Genomic DNA, 26,233 nt, shown 5'->3' on the forward strand with positions numbered 1-26,233 from the left:
GCCAACAAAATCCATCATGTGTTAAACCCCAAATCCACGCGGGAAATCAAAATCAGTTTAAGTTTCCTCAAATAATCTCGAATCTATCTCTTCTCTTTTGCTGAGCTCAATCTGTGTAAAATGGCGATTAGGAACGAAGAATTGGAGAAGAAAATGGAAAATAACGAGAATAATTCGTTATTATCATCATTGCAAGTAGAAGATGATGAACATGAATCGAAAGAAAGTGTTCTGCAGAGATACTTCCTCCAAGAATGGAAGCTCGTCAAGTCGCTGCTGGACGACATCGTCTTGAATCGAGGCTCCTGCGATTTGTCATCCGTCCATAAGATCCGATCCATTGTACGTCTGTTTGCTTTTCCTTGTGCTTTGGCACTTGTACCTCGATATTTCTTTTTCCATGGATGAATTTTGTATGAATTTTTTGTTATTTATTAACAGCTATTAGTTCCATCAATTCGATTCAGTTGTTCCTTATGCTTTGGCACTTGTACCTCGAGGAACTTTTCCCATGAGTTAATTTGTGTTGAATTTTGATTGTTTAATGATAAGTATTCTTCTGTCAAGTTGTTATATCACAATTTGAGAACTGAAGCTACAGCACAATACTTTGCAGATTGTGCCTTTCAGTGGTAGGGGATTAAAATTTTTGTACTTCGGAAATTGGATAATGAACAGAACTAGTGTGTAATTATTATTGATGTGTTTGGGAATATTTTTAATTCTTTAATAAAATGGGGGAAGAGATTTATTCAGAAATATGCCATCTCAAGGCTTCTTTTGCGAGAAAAGATAATAAATTACGAATTATTATAGAAGATGATAGCTTGCTTATTCCTGGTTTCTTTGATGATATATGATATAAAGACGAGGAATTATGCTTCTACTGGTTCATCTTTTAGTGTATGCTTAACAATAATTACTGAACATACATTAGTTTTTCTCTATATTTTATTGATCTAATTTGTTGTAAATGCTGAAAATATAGTTGTGCTGCTGACTAATTTGCATTGGTGCACAATGCTGGCTTTTCTTGGTCTTTTTGCATATGTTTTCACTAAATTAGATTTTTTTCCTTTCAATTTTGACATGCTTTATGGTGTAAGGTGTGTATTCTTAAAGTTTTTATGTACAGATGGACAAGTATCAGGAACAAGGTGAGCTGTTAGAACCTTATCTCGAGAGCATAGTTTTACCACTAATGTCAATTGTCCGCTCGAGAGCTGCTGAACAAATTGTTGCCTCTGAGGAAACTCTTGAAATTATAAAGACTTTATGCATCATTATTTATTCCCTGGTAACAGTTTGTGGATACAAGTCTGTCATCAAGTTCTTTCCCCATCAGGTTTCAGATCTTGAACTTGCGGTGTCTCTTTTGGATAAATGCCATAAGACAAATGCTGCAACATCATTAAGGCAAGAAAGTACTGGAGAGATGGAAGCAAAATGCATCATGCTTCTGTGGCTGTCTATACTTGTATTGATACCTTTTGATTTATCATCTGTGGATACTAGTATGGCTGATGACGACTATGTTCATAGAGATGAGCCACCACCGCTAGTGATGAAAATTTTAGGATTCTGTAAAGACTATCTATCAAATGCAGGTCCAATGCGTACTATAGCTGGGTTGCTGCTCTCAAAGCTTTTGACACGCCCGGATATGTCAAAGGCATTTACCAGGTCTTATTTTCTCTTTTCACAATGTGATATGCCTATTTTGACAACAGATTTCTGCATGATGAATCTATTGACTTCATTTTTTTAAACATTTTATCCAAATGATGCTACATCAGAACTTATCTATATATGGATGTGCCAATAAGCTCGGTTCTAACCAGTTAACGACACGAGTCAAGGAAACACTTTCTAGAAATCCCCTACGCTCTCTTGGCATCACTATGATTCCATCTAGTTTATGATTAGGTGTCTCGATTTTTACTCCTCCTTTTAATGAACCTTGAACTTGCAGCATCCTATCTTCATGCTCGCAAGATCACATGTCCTGCAAAGAGTTCAATCTTTTCGAGGGATTATTTCAAAAATAAATGCAGAATGCTCAATGTCTTGGAAAAATGGTTTCAATATTGTTGCAGTCATTACTACAGTCAGATGTGAAGTAAATAGATAAGCTCGTATTCTATTATGTGCCTTACGCGCTTTTATCTTTAAATATAATATTAGATCCTTTTGAGTGAGCTTCGCAAATGATGCCCACATTACTAAATTAAACTATCCTGAGTCATGCTCAAATGTTAGAACTTAATTTACATGCTTCTTGTTGTTCTATATTATGTTTAAACTTGTTTCACTTAGTTCTGTTTATTTTTCTTTCAGCTTTATTGATTGGACGCATGAAATTTTCTCTTCTGTGGAGGACAATGTTATTGACCATTTTCGATTATTAGGTGCAGTTGAAGCACTTGCTGCCATTTTTAAGGTTCTCTTTTAATTTTCTTGATCATTTCCCTTTATAACATGATATGAACGACTGCTTTTGTCATTATGTACTAAACTGGTCAACTAGAGAATATCATAATGGGATATGATTGTTTGACATTTGTCAAATGAACCTTGACAAAGTTACTACCTATTAATTTCATATCCTTGAACCTAATATATGTTGGGGGTCGGTTTTATTTTGGGTTGGGGGGATATTATGAATGATTGACATGTCTCAAATTAGCTTTTACAAAAAGTTGCTATTTAATAATGTTAACCTTGAGCTTAATGCACGTGGAGGCTAGATTAAGGTTACCTTGAACCAGTAAAGAATGCAGAATTGAAATGGAAATTCAAACACTCCTTGCGTTGTAGAGCACTTGATTGAATGAAAATCACATCCCAGGAAGGCAGATGATCGTCTGGAGAGTAATCATTAGAGTGATGTCATCTTATTCTTGAGAATCATTATAAGATGTGGTCACAAAGTTGATACATTATGTTTCCACATAGCTTACCAAAAGTTGAGATGTAATCTTCCATACACTGTGCTTGATTTTTGAATACTGCCTGAATAGCCTACTTATCAATCTATTTGCTCAATCCAGTACAAAGATAGCCGGAAAGTTAGATAAACTAGGTCACTCTGGGTTGATCCCCAGCAGAAAGAATGCGTAAAGGCCCCCCCGCCCTCCCCAACCCTCTTTTTTCCTAGCCCTCCCCAACCCTCTTTTTTCTAGGAAACAAATCCAACATTGGGAATCTGTTGCAACTGATCTGAATTTCGAAATGGAATTTAAGAAACAGAAAATAGGATAGGAAGTTAAAATTACCCTGCCAATATTTGACATGTCTCAATGTGGATGTCCCGATAACAAACATATTGCATGCTTGCCAAAGCTTAAATTATAATTTATGCTTGTCTAACATACTTTTTATGCACATATTTCGTAGGGGCCATAGTTTACTATCCACATACTTTCCGCACATTCCTTAGGACCACAACTTATAAGCACTTAAAAGTATTACCAAACATGCTCATAATCAAATGAAAAATCAAAGGGAAAAAAAAAGAGGAGAAAATTGAGCAAGAGAATAAACATCAGCTGCTTTTTAAGTTAGATGTGTATATCTGGTAATGCAATTAATTAACAAAATATGCACCTGAGACAAGATGGAAACATGGAGATGACGAGATGCAATCAAGAATTGTGCATGTTGGGTGGGGTGCGAAGTTTTGACACAGCTGTGAAATTGGTTCACTGTCTTAGCACCCTTTATTGGCCGCAGTTGCCTCCCTTCATCTGTATAAAATGTGGTCCAGATCTTGGGGATAATGGTATGACTTGCTGATCAACCAGAGGGTGAGTAAATAAAGCATCTGCAACATAACAAGGAGAGAATTAACGACCTTCATTTCTTTGAAAAACTTATATCCAACAATGTTTATGAATTTTCCTTCTTGATCCCTATCAGCTGGTTCATGCTTCTTAGGTCATATTTCATCAACTACTTTATCTTTAGATGCTGCTTCTGAATATTGACTACTCTTTATTTGATTGCAGATTGGTAACAGGAAATCATTGCTCAATGTCGTTCCCATTGTTTGGAATGACACATCAGCATTGATAAAGTCCAAGTCTGCTGCTCGGAGTCCTTTACTTCGCAAGTATCTAGTAAAGCTTACCCAGAGGATTGGGCTTACTTGCCTACCCCATTGTTCTCCAACATGGTGTTATGCGGTTAGATAAGTTGGATTCTTGTAAATATATGTTGTCTATGACCTGATATGCATGCTTGCTGTTTAAGGGATCACTGAACAGTCTTTAAATTAGCCTTTTAATGTTCTTGAGATTTGTGCAACAACATAAATAGAAACTTCTATGAAGAAAACTAGTTGCAGAATATTTGCTGTGAATGCTCTTCAACACTTCTTCAAGTACATCCTCACTTTGCTCTCATGGAAAAGAAACACAGAAGAGTTATATAAATAGGGTTTTCTAAATGACGACTTCATTTTTTTAAACAAAGGTCTAATGATAGCTTGATCAACTTAAAAGGTCTAAATAAGTGTGAGAGTACTGTTACTGATGTAATCGATAAATTCACTATGTAAAGAAAACAACAGAACTAGAGGAGAAGAAGTGGGGGAAACAAAAGAGAGGAACATGAGAAGTGGGGGAAACAAAAGAGAGGAACATGTAGACAAGCTAGTCACATCTAGCATTCCCTGAGGACTGAGCCTGAACTTTGAAATAATTAACAACAGAAGAAATAACTAGAAAAAGTGTCAAGTGAAACATGGAGAACCACTGAACTTGTAAGTGGTACTCTGATATTGATTTTTATCCTTTACTCTCAGCATAAGAAAACAGAGTTCGAATATTTTCTGTGTTGTGAGCTTCGTACCTTTTGCCCAAATTGGGAAACAACATTCACTCCTACTCAAAGACAAGAAGTCACAGGTTTTGCTATGGATTATTCTTCCAACAGACAAAAAATGAATATGTCAATAGAATTTTTACTGAGGCCTGAGGGAACTTATTTATTTTCTTCTCCAGTTCAATAGCTTCCCTGTAACTACTTTTTCCCTTCCTATTTATTTTATAGAAATTATTCGGAAAACTATAGTAATATTGTTGGAGGAACTTGTGAAAAATCTCACTTTTGTGAATGCATGTAGAACTCTGTCCTACATCATCTCCCCAATCCTAGTGTATGTGAAAGTGAGTTTATGCATAATTACATTGGGTTCCTTTTACAGGAACTCTTTCAATTGTAGAGTTGTGTTAGAGTTTAAAAATTTCTATTTCTTGAATTTGTGCATTTCATCCATGTAGGGTAGAAACAGCATTCTTGGAGAGAATATCTCCTCAAACGTGAAAGGAGATAGTAATCAGTTAAATCATGCTGTAAACATGGACTCTTCTAGTTTCTATCAAGGTGAAAGCTTCCTTGAAGATGAAGATATGGATGTTCCAGAAATCGTAGAAGAGATTATTGAACTTCTATTGTCAGGATTGAGAGATACGGTATGTTTAGATGTTGAGGTTCTTTTATATGCTAAGTAGTTTAAAGCTTTTCTTTTGATAATCATATATGTGATGCAACAGTCATCTCTTTACTTTCTACCCTTTCCCAAGAATTGGAAATAAGCATTTATTTGGGATATATTCTTGACTTAGCTTTCTCATACCATGGACATTCATAATGAACTTTATTTAGCCCTTGTTTGATTGGATTCTTTGAAATTGTTTTATTTATTTTTTATTATTATTCTTGGGTGAACGGGAGTGGTTAACAAGTAGGAAAATGTTATTTGGAATCGTGAAAAATAAATTTATTTTAGAGAATGCGCAATTGAAAATGAGTGTGGGATAAAAGTTATTCTCAAAAAATCAAAATCAAACTAGGGCTTATTGAAAGACAACTTCAAAAGTGCGGATTTTCAATTTGATGTTTGGTAATGTAGGACACTGTTGTGCGTTGGTCTGCTGCAAAAGGTATTGGCCGCGTCACTTCACGTTTGACTTATTCTCTTTCGGATGAAGTCCTGTCTTCTGTACTGGAGCGTTTTTCTCCATATGAGGTATGTTGGTGAATTTTTATTTTCTTTTTCTTATGCCACTCTTTTGTTATTCACGGTTAGACTTTCTTTCTCTGTTTTTGCCCTTCTCTTTTCGAGTTCCTAACATTCACAAACTTGGACGTCCGATAACTGTCAATATCAAAATTTTGTGGATTCCTGTTACTACATGGACAATGCTAATCTTACTTAAGCACAAGACATTTTGTGATTATCATTTTATTTTACCTTCATCGTAACTTATTACTCCATCCACCCTGATACAGATACTTCTTGATTCTGTTCATTTCAACTTTATTGAAAAGAAATTTTGGATTTCTGAAAACAAGTAAAATTTTTCTAATAAATTAATGTTAATACTTTTGGATACCACCCACCACATCTCGGAAATTAAATCCTCCTATCATTGGAGAAGCAACAAATCCATGAGAACTTGATCCTTCACTGTGAAGGCTAGTTAAATCAGATGATATTAAAATGAACTCAAGACACTGCAGTTCCATCTGATATTGTGGATTCAACTGTGCATCACTGTAATTTGGGCAACCCATGGCCATTTGAATGTTAGTTAATAGGTGTTCTTCAGATATGATAAGGAAATTGATTCACAACAAAATGAATTTTTAATGGAATGGTGAATTTAATTCGTTGCCAACCCCTTTGTTGAGCTAGAGTGGAGACAACTAAATTGTTTAATGTGAAGGTCAGAAGATAAATACTCTGAAAGGAAGGATATTACACCAATTTCATATTTTCTGTTCTCTTTTCATCTTCTTTTTCTTTAGGCAGGTTACAAATTGTATTGTTTTATTTTTGTAATACATAGAAAATTGGTCAGTCAATATGGTGGTTCATTGCAGGTATATTTTGACAATTGGTAATCTGGAGACTTATTATGTTTTAGTCCCACTAGTCAAAGTTGAACATGCATTGCACATTATTCTAAAATACTTTATAAGTGATGTAAAAGTAATATTTGGTATTAATTTATTGGCGGATTTGATGAATCTCCAACGAATTAAAGAAAATAAAATTTAGTATAGAAATTTAAGAGAAGAAAATTGTACTCTTGAAACTTACTTTCTATGATTCGAATTTTTTGTAATGATAAAATACTATAAATGAGTAATCTTTTTATATTACATTTGATACATTAAAATTAATTGTTAATACATAAATTTAAACACCAATTAAAGTTTCTAGATACAAGAATATGAATAAATTCATTTATAATAACTCTGGACTCATATAATTTAAGATTCATTAAGTGAAAATTCATTGAATCTACTTATATTCATAAATTTAAATTTCTAACTGGTACATTCTTAGGAAGTCAAATAAAGTTGGATTGTTGGCAAGTAAATTTGTAAATTTCATACTATTAGAATATTTTCCCATTAAATAATTAATTACTTAATTGTTATGAAAAACTCTACAGATAGGATAAAAACACAATGCACCAAATGTTAACTAACCAAAAATTTCATTTTCTTACCCCTGTTAAAATAATGATAATAAGACTTATTCTATTTTCTCTTTCCCAGCGAGCAGATCTATACAGTGGAATTTGTAATTCATTAATGTTGGCATGCATGAAATTGTCAATCCTTTATCAATATTCAAAACTCCAAATTTGGCATGTTGTATGCCCAAGGGAGGCATATGAAAGTGTGATGTGACAAGGACATCATTGCTTTGACCATAAGTTTTCATGAATTCTGGGAAAGTCACAATAAAGTACATAAAAATAATCTTTGACATGAACTAGGCAGTAAAGACATATCCAATTACTTTTAAGCAGTGAAATCAGTAGAAGAAATAACATTCAATTCAAACTTTATTTAAAATACGGTCTACATATATTCATATGCAAACAAACACATACGAGAATCTAATTATAAAAAAATGTCCGTTGCAATAAACATAAAAATAAAATTACACGCTAAATTTCTAGATTTTTGTCCAGCGAACGAGGCACAACCACACCATAGAACACCGCGCTCCGACATGACCCGTTCTAACCTATGAGGGGTACAGAAAAGGGTGATTACATTGGGAATACTCAGTAGGATATAAAAATTAATGGTGCGATCCCGTATAAGAATTTTAAAACATGTATCAGAAAATCATACCGTCTCATATCTTTGAATCCGGTAAGAGCTCATATCATATCATATTGTTGTATTGGAATGACCATATCATTTATATCATATTATAACTTTAACTTTCATGAGTATAAAATTCATCAACATGAAAAAATATTTAAACGGGGTAGAAAAACATTGCACCTCAATATTCTACCTTATGAACTTGCTTTGATTTTTAGAAGACAAAATAAGAATCATGTCCACTTATTATTTTTCTTTTTCTACTTCTGCTGTGATTATCGTGTAAGTATATATATATATATTTTGTCCTCTCTATCATATTATGTATCTATATATGGGAAAATATAACCTAACTCCCAATAGATGACATGTAGTGGGCAACATGTAAGATATGGTAGTTAAATGGGATAAAAGTTGAGGAAACCGTATTTGAAACAAAATATTAGACCAAGTCTTGTCAATCAACCATGTCACCCAACAATTACTTCTTCCTTATCTAATCAACATGTGGCTACCCATTCCTATCATATTCCAACAATCTAGGCAAATAAATCATTTTAAAATAAAACTACATATCTATCATTTAGCATACACGTGCACTAACCCCTAACAATTTAAAAATCAAAATGAAACATTCCATACGCATGACACGTGGCACGGTGCATTTTCATCCAAGGTTTCAATTAAATTGCAAAACTAGTTTTCATCAACTTCTTCAAACTGAAATATCTTGAAGCTAATTTATCCGAATTGATTTTTTCTAGAGCCTAATATACATAATTAATTACAAGCTATCCAACGAGTACAATATTGATATATTTATTTTTACTCTATCAATATTTGAATATTTGACCTAATTAAAATTGAATTTATTGTATTTATCATTTTAGTCCCCTAACTTTTCAAATTTAAAAAATATAGTATAAAAGTACATAAATTCTAGTATATGCAAATTTTCGGGACTTTACACAAATTTCATAAATGACAATAATAATGTAGCATTTATTACACATCGAAAAACGAAAAGTAAGGTATTATTGAAATAATTGAATTGTAGGAGGATTAAAATCGTCTAAAAAATGATTTTCCCTTGATGTGATACTTTAATATACTATAGATGATGTGTAGAGGATGACTGAAAGAGATTTTCCTGCATTCAAGATTGAGCACTGATTAACGAAGAAGAAGATTGAAGCTATCAAATTTATTGCTTAAATCTTGTTAACCTTTATTACATAATGTTGGGTTTTAACCTTTTAATCATTATGCTACTCTGTTGAGACAAATTTCTATTTAATTTAAGTTGATCAAGAAGATAAAAAATATTCACATAATTATAAGATTTTTGCATTTATTCACTTAATCTGGCCCAACTTGTGCTCGATCCACATTGTTGGGTAGGAGGATGATGCTCCTACCTAGTTCAGAGCTAAATTTTTTTGAAGTACCTTGAGAATTAAAGCCAAGATTTCTTGCTTATTCTAATTCAAACATAATGTATTCTCATGTTGTAGGGAGATGGTTCTTGGCATGGTGGATGCTTGGCATTGGCAGAACTGGCACGTAGAGGATTGCTTTTACCAATCAGTTTCCCTAAAGTTGTTCCTGTCATTATAAAGGTTATGTGTTATCATTTCTTTGTGGTTAAGGATTCCAAAAATTCATTTAGCTTGTGTTCCTTTTGTCTATTGATCAACGTGCATATTTACAGTTACATTTTTGCATTGCCCAATAATAGTGGTCTCTAATATCTTTCCTTTTTAAACTCCAACAATGATGATTCTTTCTCATCACTAATATAGTTTGGACTGTGTTAACAAATCCTCAAGAATATGTTTGACATCTTTACTAACATAGAACTTTTTGGATTTTGGATGATAATACTTGTACCCTTTTTGTGTAGGAGAACACCTAAGAAAGACACATTTAAGAGCTCTAGGATCTAATTTAACATAAGAGACGCAACCAAATATTCTAGGTGGTAATTGATTAGATTTATTGAACTATAGATATAATTGTGTAAGAACGAAAACTGGAGTTTTATTTCCCAACACTCTTGAAGGTAATCTGTTTATAAGATGAGCAGCAGTTAACATTGCTTCCCCCCAGTAGTGTTTAGGCACTTGTTTTTCAAATAGTAGGTTCGTGCTGTTTTGAGAAGGTGACGGTTTTTTCGCTCCGCAATCCCGTTTTGTTGAGGTGTATTTGTACAAGATGACAGGTGTATTATCCCTTCTTTCTGGAAAAAGGGTGTCAAAAACTGATTAAAGTATTCTTTCCCATTGTCTAACCTGACAATTTTGACGTGGGCATCAAATTGGTTTTGAATGAGTTTCAGGAATTTGGGAAAAATTGTACTAACGTTTGATTTATTTTTCATGAGAAATAACCAAGTAACACGAGTACAGTCATCAATAAAAGAGATAAACCAACAAGCTCCAGTAACATTTGGAATTTTAGAGAGTCACCAGACATCAGTATGAATCAATGAAAATGGATATATAGATTTATTAGAACTCAAAAGGAAATGAGATGATGTTTGGTGATCTGACATACTTCACAATGAAGAGATTTTTCATCCACACCTTTGAATAAAGTAGGAAACATAGTTTTTAAAACTAAAAATGATGGATGTCTTAAACGATAATGTTGAAGCAAAATTTGAAGTTTATTTGGTGGGAGCTTCTCAGATAAATGAGATAGAGGTAATCGATCCTCATCTCCACCACAACCAGTGTCCAACAAATAAAGTCCTTCCCTCTCCTTAGCAAGCCCAATCGTCTTCCCCGTAACCATTTCCTGAAAGACACAATGATCAGAGAAAAATATAACTTTGCAGTTTAGATCTTTTGTGAGTTTATGAATAGACAACAAATTAATAGAAAGTTTAGGCAGTTGAACTACAGATTTAAGTGAGAGAGGAGGTGATAGGAATGGTTCCTTTTCCTGCAATGGATGCCAATGTACCATCTGCAACTTTTATTTTTGATTTTCAGGACATGGGGTGTATGTAGTGAAATTTGCTTCCCTATGCACTTCAGCAAATATTTCATCAATTGCTGGAGGTGGTTTTAGGCCCAGTAGCCTGCCTCTCACTTCATCCTATTATGGAATTAACCCTGCCAAAAAGTCATAAATACTCTCCTCCACTTGCTTCTTGTATTTTATAGCATCCTTAGGCGTGTCCCAATTTATTTGAACGAACATGTCGATTTCTCGCCATAATCGTTGCAAAGAATTGTAATATTGTGTGACGTCAAGATCTCCTTGACGTAGGTTTCTTGCCTTATTTTGGAGTTCAAACAACTAGGCAGAGTCCTCTAAATCCGAGAAGGCGACTGTTAAAGCATCCTAAAGTTCCTTTGCTGTAGAGTAATAGAGATAGGATTAACAATCCAGGCCATTACCATGGTGTTCTGAGCATCCCAGGTTGCATAGGTTGGGTCACCTTCATCTGGTTTAATTGTAGTTCCGGTCACATATCCAAGACGCTCACGACCACGAATAACCATAAGGGCAGATCGAGACCACTGAAGGAAGTTCTTGCCATTCAACCGAGTAGTAGTGATTTGAAGAGAGGTGTTTTCGGACTGATTAATGGGAAGTTGATTAGGTGTAATAGGTGCACTTGTAGAGATGGTTTAGAAGGTCCCTGAATCTTCATCTCTGCGTGCACCAGTCATGGCCATATTGTCCATTCCGCCGGCTCAAATAATCCCAAGTTCTGATACCATAAAAACGTGGAAACCAGTAGAATGGAAAAGACCACAACAGGTATAAAGAAAGCAATTATATTCAAGCAACAGTCGTGTACAACCCTTATATAGGACTAGAGTACCTACCATATATGCCAAGTCTTCATACAAGGAAATAACATACTAGTTAACTATAGTTAAATCATTACATTTAACAAATAAACCACCCAATCTTCTCCAATATTCTGGAATATTCAACATTATGCTTGATATAAATTATACTAGATGCAGTTCCCAGGCCATGCCTAAGGATTTTAGGTAGAAAAATAAAAAAATAGACAAAAAAGAAAAAAAGAAAAAGACAAAGACACCCTTATTATCATGTAGTTTTAATTTTTAAAACAAACAGAAGAAAGAAAAGGGAAAAATTGGAAAAGAGAAATTAAGAAGAAACGAAAAAAAATAACATCGAGCTGGTATTGTTGCGTCAATGGGTCTCCAGTAAAGTACCAGTATTGTTCATTGAATGGTAGATAAACCCATCATTGGACTTCATTTGCAACATTTCCTTTTCTTTTCTCTTTATGTGGGAAAGTTTTCATAGCAATGTGTGTCTTCAAGATTTTTGTCACATTCCGTGCAGTCTGATTGTTTCTCTATGAGTTGATTCATTTGACTTGCATACTCGGTTCCACTTTGGCTAATAGATACGTTTTCCTTGTCTTTATTAATCTATTGCTATAGAGGTTTGATAAGAAATTCTTTGGACAGGCATTACATTATGATGTTAGAAGAGGACCACATAGTGTTGGATCTCATGTACGTGATGCGGCTGCTTATGTTTGTTGGGCATTTGGTCGTTCATATTATAACAGAGACATGAAGAGTGTGATGGAACAGCTAGCTCCACACCTTTTAGTTGTGGCCTGCTACGACCGTGAGGTGCTTGTATAAGTTTTCCCTTTTCAGGAACAAATAGTTCCTGTTGTGTATGTTTTCTTTTTTATCTATTATGATGCTGAAGTTTTAACCATGATGCTTAGGTTAATTGCAGAAGAGCAGCCGCAGCTGCTTTCCAGGAAAATGTTGGGAGACAAGGAAATTTTCCCCATGGCATTGATATAGTAAATATGGCAGATTATTTTGCACTGTCCTCTCGTGTAAATTCATATCTTCATGCTGCTGTTGGTATCGCTCAATATGATGGCTACCTTTATCCATTTGTGGATGAACTGATGCACAGCAAGATTTCTCATTGGGTATAGTCAATCTGGCCTCCATTTAAGCTTTTATTTTATTATTCACCCTGAGTTGTCATGTTAGATCTTTGAATTTTCAATTGAACTATGTTTTATGGACTGGAGTATTCAGAAGAGTGGTACTAATGCCATCATTTAGGTAAAATTTTCAGCATATTTTATTCAACATTTAGAAGTAAAAATCATGAAGCTTTGTTCTTACTTTCTAGATTATTATTGTTATTGTTATTATTATTATTTTTTTCACATACCTCTAATATTATTGCACGCTATTACCTTCATTTATATATGGTTGGTCAAAAGTTAAATTTGGATATTATATAAAAGTTATTTGTTATGACTGGATGAAATTTATGGTGGTTTTGTGGCACTACAATGGAATGACATTTCAATCTTCAATGTTAAATATAAATAAATTAATTCTTTACATCCATAATAATTTAAGCTTTTAGATGATGCGATTTAACATCAAAGCAAACAAAGGTCGTTGATTCAAGTTTCCATGTCACCTTGATGTAGAAGACAATCGAACAAAAATGAAACTCGTAGAAGAAGGGGACGGGCAGAAAGGAGAGGAGAAAAGAGGAGAGAAGATGAAAGACGAAACATTATAGAGAGAAGCAGCTTTTTGGAGAGAAATATATTATTATTCAATAATCAAGTCAAACTATTATAATGCATAAGCCCTTTTATTTAGTGTTTTAACTAATCCAATTTAAGAAGGAAATAATTAATAAAATACTAGAAAATCTATAAAATAAAACCTTAGGCTATCAGTCTTCAAAACGTCCCCCACGTCGGGGATTAATATTTTTCATGTCAGAGGTTAACACGTGCAAACTTTCATTTAAATGATTGGCGATGAGAATTGGTCTTAGGTCACATTTACATGATTTAAATAATGTCTTGAACAGTAGTTGCCCTTGTAATCTTACTAATGAGTAATGACTGCCGTTATTACAATTTGTTTATAAATAGGCATGTACTCTTCTATCTTCCTGTTATTGGTTGCTTTTGGTAATGATTTCATAGTTTATGTTGATGCATAAAGGACAAAAGTTTGAGAGAACTTGCTGCGAATGCCCTCTCATCGCTTGTGAAATTCGAGCCTGAATATTTTGCCAATGTGGTTTTGGGGAAATTAATTCCTTGCACTCTGTCGTCCGATTTGTGCATGCGGCATGGTGCAACCTTAGCCACTGGTGAGGTTGTTTTGGCTCTGCACAAGGACAACTATGTTCTATCAACAGGTTGGTAACCAATACTCTTTTCGATTTATAATGGGCTAATACGAATTACAGCTGATACTTTTTGTTTTTCAATTCTAAGAGATCATAAGAATTGCAGTATGTGCTATTTAAAATGGTTTCCAAGTCTTTTTTTATGAGAAAAGAGCTGCTTCAACTTCCCACTTGAAACGAAGTGTTGGACATTTATGAAATTTTAAGATATGTAGGCATCTGCTTTCATAACTTGGCCTTCTGACAATTTACAATACACAGCAATCTTATTATCCACAAGTATATATTTATGTTGAGATCAATAAATAAAAATAATTACTGTTTCTAACGAAACTATAGATAAATGTTTGATAGCGTGAGATCAATGCAACTACCAGTTACTAATTATGAAGGAATAAAGAAATATCTTTCATGTTTTATAATCTAATAATACTGTTGGGTCATTTTGTAATTCAACTAAGCCTCACCTAAGGCAGCTAAAAATGTGATTATCATGATCCTTGATGAGAAAAAATGGTCATAATTAGTGGATTGCAATTTTTTAATTGGTGATTTTCTTTTATAAACAATGTTATTGCCTCATTAATGTTAGTGATAATGATAGAACCTACCTGAGCAATCTGCACTTGTATGCTCAATCAATGACAAGGAAAAAAAGGAAAGTAAAATTAGACTCAGAATTTTAGGAAAGAGAATGAGTATTGAGAAAATATAATATGTATGTCATAGACTCAACTGTTACAGGACTCATTAACAAGAATTGATAACAAATTTGGCAGGTTTTGAGAGCTGCCCTTTTCCTCAGTGATTCACAGATTTTCTCCCACCTCGTGAATGCCTTTTCTCATTCCGTCTCTGCCTTTTGTTTCTCTTCTAACCAACCAACTACCTTCCCTAAAACAACTGAATTAGTTATAATAACAAATCCTAGTCAGCTGCCCTCTTGTGATGCCTCTCATACGTAAAACGTACGGTACATGAGTATTTCCTGTATGGGCTTTAAAGTCTTATATAGGACCAGGTTAGGGTTAGTATAAATAATATGTTGTAACCCTATTTTTCACTACTGAATAAAGATATCTCCGCTTCACTCTTGTGGATGTAGGCACACCGTCGAACCACGTAAATTCTTGTGTTGATTTTCTTTTTCATCTCTTTAATATTGCGCACGAAATCCAACAACTTGTATCAGAGCAAGATTCAGATGACAAGTTCTTCGATTGCAAAATTCGATGTGATGAAGTTGGACGGATCTGGGAATTTCGGATTATGACAGCGAATGGTGAAGGATTTGTTGGCGCAGCAAAGGATGGTGAAGGCACTATCTGGGAAGAAACTAGAGGGTACGTCAGATGCCGATTGGGAAGAGCTCGAGGCGCGAGTAGTTGGTGCAATTCAACTTTGTTTGACGGATGAAATCATGTATCACGTCATGGACGTTGAGTCTCCGGCGGAGGTTTGGGAGAAATTGGAGAGTTGTTATATGTCGAAGTCTCTCAGGAACAAGTTGCATCTGAAGCAGCGGCTGTACGGGCTGAAGATGTTGGAGGGTACGGATTTGATTCAACACACCAATGTGTTCAATCAAATCATCAGCGATCTATTGCGACTTGAAATCAAGTTTGATGATGAAGACAAGACAATGATTTTGTTGTGCTCACTTCCTCCTTTGTACGACCATCTGGTGACCACGTTGACGTGGGGTAAGGAGACTCTCGAATTGGAGGAAGTCACATCAGCCCTGTTAGCCTACACCCAGCCGAAATTGCGTACCGGTGAAACTTTACAGGGTGAAGGGTTGATCGTAAAGGGCTACCACGATCGTGGGAGAAGGAAGGACAGGGGTGGTTCTTATAGAGGGAATACAAGATCAAAATCTAGGAATCATAATTAGAAAAAAGTCAAGTGCTACAAATACCATCAGATGGCCACTTTAAGAAAGACTGTCCCAATAAGAAGCATGGTGATGAAAAGAAAGGTGATGGTTCCTCAAACTCAGCTAGTGTTGCAGAAGGAGACTCGGATTCTGGAGATGGAGACATGCTATCAGTCTCTGCAGGTAATTCTGAAAAATTAAGAGGATGTTTGGTACCCATATTCTTGTAAAAATGCATTTTAGAATAGTAAATTGATGGGAAATGTGTGGTTGAAAAATAAAGAAAAGTTTTTGATTTACGTGTAATATTAATTTAATAAAGAATGTGTGGTTAAAAAGAAGAGAGTGAAAAATGCATTTTAAAAAAATGGGCACCAAACGGGGCCTAAATGACTGTTGGGTACTTGATTTAGCCTGTTCATATCACATGTGTCCTCACTGGGATTGGTTTCGATCATATTGTTTTGGTAATTTTGGATCTGTTCTGATGGTTACATCATGTAAGCTCATTGGAATGAGGTCCATAAAATTTAAAATGTTCGATGGTGTGATAAGGACCTTGGAAAATGTTAGGCATGTACCTGAGTTGAAAAAGAATCTAATTTCTTTGGGCACTTTAGACACAAATGGTTACTCTTATAAGTCAGAGTTTGGGGCTCTAACAGTGAAGAAATGTGCTTTGATTGTGATGAAGGGTCAGAAATTAGCAGGGAATAACTACAAACTACACGGGGATACAGTTGTAGGTGGAGTTGCTACAGCAGAATCTGAGTCAGATGACACTTTTCTATGGCATATGCGACTGGGGCATATAGGAGAACGTGACATGGTTGAGTTTCACAAGAGGAATTTGTTGAAGGGGGTAAAATCATGCAAGCTGGATTTCTGCAAGTTCAATGTACTTGGAAAACAGTCCAGAGTACAGTTTAAGATGGGAAAGCATAAGACAGGGCATTCTTGATTACGTGCACTTAGATGTTTGGGGACCAGTGATGGAGTTGTCCAAAGGTGGATCTCAATATTTCATTACTTTCATTGATGACTTTTTTAGAAAAGTTTGGGTATATTTCATGAAGCACAAGTCTGAAGTCTTTGCCAAGTTCAAATTATGGAAAGCAGAAGTAGAGAACCTGACGGGCAAAAAAATTAAGTATCTGAGGACAGACAACGGTACAGAGAATACAGATTCACAGTTTCTGAAATTTTGTGAGGAGCATGGTATTTAGCGGCACTATACAGTTCGTAAGACACCGCAGCATAATGGTGTAGCGGAAAGGATGAACAGAACAATTGCAGAACAGGCAAGATGTTTGAGGCTAAATGCAGGGCTTTCGAAGAGTTTTTGGGCGGAAGCAGTGAACATGACATATTATGTCATAAATAGATCACCACGAGCAGCACTAGATGGAAAAGTTGCAGAGGAAGTTTGGACAGGTAATAAAGTTGATTATTCTGAATTGAGAGTATTTAGTTGTCCGGCTTATGTGCATGTATCTAGTGATCAGCCATCCAAACTTGATCCGAAATCAAGAAAATGCATTTTTTTGGGGTATGTAAAAGGTATAAAGGGATACAAGTTTTGGGATCCAGAGGTAAGGAAAATGGTGATAAGTAGGGATGCAGTATTTGATGAAGCATTCATGCTCAAAACTTCTCTAGATAAAGAGAAGTTCAATTCAAACGAGAGCCAAGTGGTGCAAGTAGAGCTAGACAATGTTAACACAGAAATTAATGATCAGGGAGCAGATAGTACTGGGTCAGAGGTGGAGCAGTATCATAGTCTTGCTTTAGATAGACCACGTTGCGCTATCAAGCCACTAGCAAAGTTGGATTCGAGGATTCGATTTTTTATGCACTCATTACTAACAATAACGATCCTATAACTCTTCAGGATGCGATTGGTAGTCAGGAGAAAGTTAAATGGATAGAAGCTATGATGGAGGAAATTGAGTCACTGTATAAAAATGATATTTGGGATTTGGTGGAGCTTCCAAAGGGGAAGAAACAGATAAGGTGTAAGTGGGTATGCAGAAAGAAAGAAGCAATGTCAGAAAAGGAAGGAGAAAGATACAAAACTCGATTAGTAGCAAAGGGATACTTACAGAGGAAGGGAGTAGATTATGATGAAATTTTCTCCCTGGTTGTCAGACACTCCTCTATCAGGATTATTTTGGCAATGGTGGCTAATTTTGATTTGGAGTTAGAGCAGCTGGATGTGAAGACTGCTTTCCTTTATGGTGATTTGGAGGAACAGATTTTTATGGAGCAGCCAGAAAGGTTTTTGGAACAAGAAACAGAGAATCTTGTGTGTAAATTGAAGAAGTCTTTATACGGGCTTAAGCAGTCTCCACGGCAATGGTACAAGAAGTTCGACTCTCATATGATTCAAATTGGTTACAGTCGTTCTGAGTATGATTGTTGCGTTTACTATAGAGTTCTTGAGGATAACTCATATATTTTCTTGATGTTGTATGTGGACGACATGCTAATTGCTGCTAAGAACATGAATGAGGTAGACAAATTGAAATCTTTGTTGAGCAGTAAGTGTGATATGAAAGACTTGGGACCAGCTAAGAAATTTCTTGGCATAGAGATCAACAGAGATAGGAAAGCTAGAAAATTATGGGTGTCTCAGAAAAATTATTTGAATTAAGTGTTAGAGAGGTTTAGCATGTCAGATGCAAAACTAGTTGCTACACCACTGGCAAATCACTTCAGATTGTCTAATAATCAGTGCCCAAAGAATGAAGAAGAAGTTGCAGAGATGTCAAAGGTACCTTATGCCAGCGTAGTTGGATGTTTGATGTATACAATAGTGTGCATGTAGAGCACCACTCCTTTACAAATCCCTTTTCCTTTAACGGCCATTCTCGAACCAACATGCACTCCATACCCATTAGTTTCAGTGACCGTTATTTTTAATTTTCGAAAAAACTCTATAGATATGAAATTATGGGTTGCCCCAAAGTCAATCAATACCACTACCTTCTGTCCATTAACTGTGCCCCTCACCTTCATCGTTTTGGGAGATGTTAAACGGATTACTGAATTCATGGATAGCTCAACCCCCTCCAGCTCTGTTCTCTCTATTTTCTCCTCCACGTAGTCCTCCCTGTCGCCCTCCTTAATGTCGTCATCAACTAGTAACACATGCAACTCTGTGTTGCGACACCTATGCCCAATAGTATACTTCTCATCACATCAAAAACACAATCCCTTATCCTTTTTTGCTTGTATTTCTGCCTGGGTTAGCTTCTTAAATCCCGGATTGTATTTGTAGAGGGTGTTCCTGCCTTTTCCATCGGAATATTCCCTCGAGGAGGATTCCACTAAATTGTTTGATTCTCCACTCGAGCAGGAGGAGTATAGTTGAGCCTTTACAGCGGGGGTGCACCTTTTCCTGAGCTTTACCGATTCGCACATTTCTGTCCTCGATCTTCTGTGCCATATCCATGAGTTGGGACAGCCCTTTTAGATTAGCCATCAATACCTCTGCTTGCAGCTCTTCCTCCAACCCATTGATAAAAATCCCTTCTAATGTCTCCTCATTCTCTTTCTTAAGCGGTGCTGCCATGATCTCAAACTTTTCCCGAAATTCTGCTACCATCCCTATTTGTCGGATTGCCAAAAATCGCTGATGCAGAGTGCCATATTGAGTGTCCCTGAACCTTTCCAGTTGACGTCGTTTCAGATCCTCCCAACTGTGCAGAGGCCGTCTCCCATCCTCCCATTGAAACCACAAGAGAGCAGTGCCCTCCATGCACACACCAGTAGCTAGAGCCCGCTCAACATCATTCAGTTTATTCATGCTGAAGTATCTTTCGGCCCTGAAAATCCACTAATCTCGATCGATCCCATCGAACAAGGGCAGCTCCAGTTTATGGTAGTGGCCTTCCTTGATTTCAAGGCTTTGCTTCTCCACTCCCGACTTCTCCGACTCGGTTTGCTCACGGTTTGCTCATCAACAGTGGTCGATTTCATCCCACTCCCTTCTCCTACTATAGGCGGTGGATCCAATGACAAATTTCTTATCGTCTTCGCTATTGTCTGCAACCCATCATTCAGCTCCCTTCGACCCATCGCCAAACTCATTTCTAATTTCTTATTCATCTTCTCCAATTCCCTCCCTAATCTTGCATTCAGTTGTCCCACGTTTCCCTGCAATTCCAGCACTGATGCTCCCGACGTCGGAATCTGAGAGATCGAAGCTTCGAGTGTTTCAACACTTGTATCCATTCTCGTCACTGGCATCGTCTACCCATGAGTTGATGGCACTGATACCAAATGATAGAACTTGCCTGAGCAATCTGCACTTGTATGCTCAATTCAACGACAAAAGAAATGGAGAAAAGTAAAATTAGGCGCAGAATTTTAGGAAAGAGAATGAGTATTGAGGAAATACAATATGTATTTCATAGACTCGACTATTACAGGACTGATTAACAAGAATCGACAACAAATATGGCAGGTTTTGAGAGCTGCCCCTCTCCCCAATGATTCACAGATTTTCTCCCACCCTGTGAATGCCTTTTCTCATTCCGTCTCTGCCTTTTTATTCTCTTCTAACCAACTAACTCCCTTCCCCAAAACAACTGAATTAGTTATAATAACAAATCCTAGTCAGCTGCCCTCTTGTGACGCCTCATACATAAAATGTATGGGTGGCCTATCGGATAACTTTACTTTTGTTCCTGCAGATAAGCAGAAAATGGTTGCTAATATGGTTCCAGCCATTGAGAAAGCAAGGCTGTATCGTGGAAAAGGTGGAGAAATAATGCGTTCTGCTGTTTCTCGCTTCATCGAATGCATTGCTCGAGTTCAAGTACATTTGACAGAAAAAATAAAACGAAGTTTACTTGATACACTTACTGAGAATTTGAGACATCCTAATTCTCATATACAGGTCTTTCTTTTGCACATAAACTCTATTTAGAGCGCATTTCAAATGTTGAACACTTGTGTCACATTTAAACTGGAATGTGCAGAATGCTGCTGTTGAAGCCCTGGAACATTATGTTCCTGCTTACCTTTTGTCCATGGAAAGCAAAGGCGTGAATGATATCACGTCAAGATACCTTGAGCAGTTGACTGATCCCAATGTGGCTTCAAGACGAGGATCTGCACTAGGACTGGGTGTTTTGCCTTTTCAGTTGCTAGCTAGAGACTGGAAGCCTGTATTATCGAAGCTTTGTAGTTCATGTGCAGTTGAGGTATATTTTAGTTGCCTTCTATACAGGGGGAAAAGTGTAAAACTCTTTACCAACCTCCAATATGTGCCCCCTTTTTGCTACTCTGACTGAACAGTCGCATATATGCAGGATAATCCTGAAGATAGGGATGCTGAAGCACGTGTGAATGCTGTCAAAGCACTTGTATCCGTTTGCGAAAAATTAACGGATGCAGAAAAGTTTTCTGATTTCTTTTCCGAAGAAGATGGCATTTCCCTCTTTCTTTTCATCAGAAGTGAAGTGATGTGCTGCCTTTTCAAAGGTTTGGATGATTACTCTGTTGATAACAGGGGCGATGTAGGTTCTTGGGTTCGTGAGGCTGCGATGGATGGCCTTGAAAGATGTACATACATTCTATGCAAGAGAGATTCATTGGATATTCCTTGTAGATCACAAGGATTTAATTCTATCACAGAGCTGCATGATAAAGAGAGTGCGCAAAATGACCAGATCAAATCATTTTTTGATGCAAACCTGGCAACCAATTTAGTTGGAGGCATTGCTAAGCAAGCTGTAGAAAAGATGGATAAAATAAGGGAATCAGCGGCAAGGGTACTCCAAAGAATTTTGTACAACGAAACAATTTTTGTACCACACATACATTACAGAGGAAAACTAGAAAACATAGTTCCTAATGAGGCAGACATTAAGTGGGGGGTATGTTAAATTAGTGAAATCTCCTTTAAGATACTGATTATTTACTGTCCTGATAAATGAGATGATTCTAAATTCACTGCAGGTACCCGCGTTCTCATATCCTCGTTTTGTTCAACTACTTCAGCTTAGTTGCTACAGTAAATACATAATATCTGGGTTGGTCATTTCTATTGGCGGGCTACAAGATTCTTTGAGAAAGGCATCACTCAGTGCTTTGTTAGACTATCTTCAAAGTACTGAAACTGAAGGGCAGAACAACTCCCGGGAGTTTGCTCTGTCTACTGATATACTATGGGTTCTACAAAAGTACAAAAGATGTGACAGAGTCATTATACCCACTTTGAAGGTAATTACACCAAAACTAATGATGATCATTGCTTATCTTCATGATTGGGGTTGTGCAAGTAATTTTGAACATTCAACAGCTACCAAAGAATTAAGAAGAAAATGGGATTTTTCACGGGTGGCTAGTTTATAATTCACAAGAAAGTTTGTCGCTTGATGTTTATGAACTGTTATAATCGGTCAAATTACTTTTTATTATCACATTTCATGAGACCCACTCTTAGTATCCACTTATCCATCATTCATTTCGATGTACTAATTAATAGTTTAAACTGGTTATAAACAACTCCCAAACACGCTCTCTGTCTTTTTCCAGTGCCTATGCCGAATTTTATCTTCCATGATTTTTTTTGCCCTTAATGCAGTAGTGTTTTCTCTCTCAATTTTTTCTTCCTAGTGCTAATTAGTTTAAAGATGCTTTTATCTTTCCATTTTTTTTTTATTTTTAAAAATTTTTTTAAGTAGAAGAGGCCTGGATGATCGGTCGTTTGAGAATGTTTTCAAAAATTTATCTTTATTGAGATTAGCTTAAGAGAATTGATTATAAAACTGAGTGGAGCTCACTGATTCCTCAGTCTTTAAAACATTAGATTGTGCTCATTCACTTCCTCTTTGCTTCAGAAGTGCAATGGATTTTGTCATTTACTTTGCCAGTATTATGGAAATTAATTAGTAGATTATTATTATTATTACAGCAATAGGTAGTTTTACTTTAATTTCATCAGTTCTACGAAGGAATGAAAGCCTGTAGATTGATCTACTTCCATCTTCTTTATATGTGAGCCTTTCTTTTAAGGATTCGAAGATTGGAATTTGGTTTAGCAGTGGAATAAATAGTCTGATGCAATACTGTTAACTAAGATATCATGCATCTTACTTTAGTCACATGTTCTTGTGACTGTTTGATTATTGAATAAGGTAAAATGTGAAAGACACGGATAGGGTCTGGGAACTTTGGCCCTATGGTTAAATGCCTCAGGTTTTTGCTATCCAAATCGTGTTATAATAATTTATTGTATTTAGAAATTTTTATATGAGAATACAGGAAGCGTAGGACCATAATGCAATTCTGTTTTCTGAAATTTAAGCTTAACTCATTTGTACCTTTCTTTTAATTTTCTTAGAAGTTTTGGATGAACCAAAAAAAAAAAAAGGGGGGGGGGGGGGGGNGGGGGGGGGGGGGTGGGGGGGGGGGATGAAATACTCTCTCTGATTTGGTCAAGGAACGACACTATGTTCCACATTTTCTTCTAATAATTCATTTTCCCTTGATGTGGATAGAAATTATGAAGGAACTGTGGGTTCCTGCTAAAACAAAGGGGTAAGATTTATAGCATTATAGGACACTCAATATGTTCTGGAAGCAAGGTATGCACACATGCTAGAGATAGGAAGAACTCGTATTCTTGTTGACACAGGTTGAGGAATTAATTTACTTTTTGAGAATTGACTCTACGTGAAGATGGTCATCATTTAATAACTGCTACCATTGGATGTAAAAGTTTCCAAGAGCTATTTTTATTTTAATAATCTTTTGAAAATGTTACGACTGGTTGATTGGGTTTTTTGCATTATTTCCTGAAAATAAAGCTGATAATATATATTTTCTTTTCAGACTATCGAGATCCTTTTCAGCAAAAAGATACTGTTGAACATGGAGGTTAGTAAATTCCATTTTTTAGTTCTTGCAAAGTTGAATATTGTTTATTCCTTTGCCTTTGTACTTGATAGTGGATTACTTTCTATTCACTCATAATTGTAACTGTGGGAATTAGGTGAAATGCTTCTAATCAAACAGACAACGTGTTTCTTCGATTTTGTAATTTCTTTGGTTTATCATGCACCTTTACAATACTACAAATTCATCTGTTACCTAGGTCAATCAGTAGCTCAAGCACATTATGATCAATGGACTGGCTGTGCTCTATCTTCAATTTTCCACGCCATCATAGTTAGAGAAATCCTGTTATAGCCTCTTTGCAAGATTTCTTTTATATTAGTTGCTGCACACAAGTGACTTGATGTTCCTTTTTCAAATCTAGTGATATTGTTATGAAGTGGTGGACTTGTGTGTTACTTACAAGTACACATTACCATTCATTTCATCAACTTTAGTACTACACGTATGCAATTGCTCTAAGAAAAGTATGTTTTATAATTCGAAAATTGCAAATCACCGCCTCGTGCTCGTGCTTTTGGAAACTTGCTGATTACTCATCTTTGGTTTGATATTAAGGAATTCACCATCTTGTGTTTCCTGTAACCTTGCTGATTATCCTCTTCCAATAACTTGGCTGAACAGTTTTCGAGTTTTCATTTCTTTTTTCCCCCTTGTGGAGTGAGCATCATACCTACAGTGGTCAATTCTCGTGTTGAAAAAATTAAAACCATTAGTCCAAGTTAATTGAAAAAGAGTATTATTAACATTGTTCTTAATACTATGAGGTAGTCTATTTTTACACCACAGGATAGGAGGTAAATTGCAATTTTACCTTTTAAATCTCTCAGACATGGTTCAACTTGATTATCAACTGGTAGCTTGAGTTTAGATGCATGTTTGGCTGCCCTTTTATCATTTCATTGTATGTTATCTTATATGTCATTTCTCAGGCCCAGACTACCGTCTTCTGTGCTGGTGTTTTGGATTCTCTTGCTATCGAATTGAGAAGATCAAAGGACTTCTCAAAGTTATGTGCAGGAATTGCCATACTTGGGTATATTGCTTCGATTTTAGAGCCTATCAACATCCGTGCATTCTCTCAACTTCTTTCATTCCTTGATCATCGCTATCCAAAGGTCTGTAACGCAGTTGCCATTTGCTTACTCTATAGTCCGAAAATTTTCTCAGAATGAAAATGCTCTATTAAATATTTGACACTAAAATGAAACCTGCTTATTTGCTCATGAGAAGTATACTCATCAGGTTTATAATATTTTTCCCAGATTCGAAAGTCTGCTGCAGAACAAGTGTATCTAGTCCTTCTAGAAAATGGAGATCTAATGTTAGATGACAAAGTAGATAAAGCCGTTGAAATTATTACCGAGACTTGCTGGGAAGGTGATATTGAAGAAGCGAAGAGCAGAAGGTTACAGCTGTGTGATATGGCCAATATAAAACCCGAAGAAATACTAAAAGCTACCAGTGCAGAATCGAATAAGATTGTTCGACAGACTCCCACAGCTGATGAAAATGCTTCCTACTCTTCATTAGTCGGGTCAGCTGGATTTTAGGGCTATCTTCTTTCGTCCCAGTCGTATAAAATTAAAGGTTTTTCATGGAGCGTGGAAAAGGCATTTTCTTGAATGAAGCCCAAACAGGAAAGAAGAAGCTCTGTGGTTGGTTGTTTAGGAGAGATGAACAATAAGAAGGATTGCAGTGGTGGTTCTATACTAGTGCTTGAATGGTTTGCCTTTGCCCTCCGCTAGTCTCTTTGTTAAGCTATGAATCAAGTAGTTTTGTTGATTCAATTATGAGAGCCAATCTACTGTGTGGAGAATAATTTTGAACGAGATTTTAATCTATTCTATCAGAAATTTTATAAAAACCTGTCTGGACCTTGAAGTTCTGTCGAATTTAGTGTTGGACTGCCAAAAAGAATTACCTTTCCTATTCTTTCCCCCGACCCTGTTACTAAGAAAGATGTGCATTTCTTAAAATATCCTACATACGTAGGTGGGAATAGGGGAAGGGGAAGTACATTTGCTCGAAAACAATTTTTAGCTCTCTAAGTTTGCAGTACTTTCTACAAATATTTTGATCCAAAAATTATAAATGAATGGTTTTTTTTTTTCGTAG

At 36.0% G+C, this 26,233-nt stretch overlaps 1 protein-coding gene across 2 annotated transcripts; it reads left to right on the top strand.

Annotated features, from left to right (window-relative positions):
- LOC111392803 (tubulin-folding cofactor D) lies at positions 1–26,010 on the top strand. Of its 2 annotated transcripts, XM_023018197.1 has the most exons (18): positions 243–342; positions 1,136–1,157; positions 1,346–1,683; positions 2,338–2,440; positions 4,008–4,184; positions 5,283–5,474; positions 5,915–6,031; positions 9,651–9,755; positions 12,603–12,773; positions 12,875–13,090; positions 14,142–14,340; positions 20,905–21,110; positions 21,193–21,417; positions 21,526–22,092; positions 22,175–22,438; positions 24,053–24,097; positions 25,048–25,233; positions 25,381–26,010. In XM_023018197.1, the coding sequence occupies exons 3-18, from the start codon at positions 1,436–1,438 to the stop codon at positions 25,666–25,668; spliced, it is 3,309 nt and encodes a 1,102-aa protein (XP_022873965.1). In that variant the 5' UTR covers positions 243–342; positions 1,136–1,157; positions 1,346–1,435; the 3' UTR covers positions 25,669–26,010. The 2 variants fall into 2 exon arrangements, with proteins under 2 accessions (XP_022873964.1, XP_022873965.1); XM_023018196.1 differs by having other exon boundaries at positions 1–342; positions 1,136–1,683.
- The last annotated feature ends 223 nt before the right edge of the window (positions 26,011–26,233 follow it).

Source organism: Olea europaea, unplaced genomic scaffold, assembly GCF_002742605.1.
Source record: "Olea europaea var. sylvestris unplaced genomic scaffold, O_europaea_v1 scaffold980, whole genome shotgun sequence".
In the NCBI taxonomy this organism is placed as follows: domain Eukaryota; kingdom Viridiplantae; phylum Streptophyta; class Magnoliopsida; order Lamiales; family Oleaceae; genus Olea; species Olea europaea.

Coding starts and splice junctions, on each gene's coding strand:
- LOC111392803 (XM_023018196.1), top strand. CDS start 121: ATGGCGATTAGGAACGAAGAATTGGAGAAGAAAATGGAAAATAACGAG. Junction 21,418..21,525: donor GTAGTTCATGTGCAGTTGAG/GTATATTTTAGT, acceptor GCATATATGCAG/GATAATCCTGAAGATAGGGA. Junction 22,439..24,052: donor TCATTATACCCACTTTGAAG/GTAATTACACCA, acceptor TTTTCTTTTCAG/ACTATCGAGATCCTTTTCAG.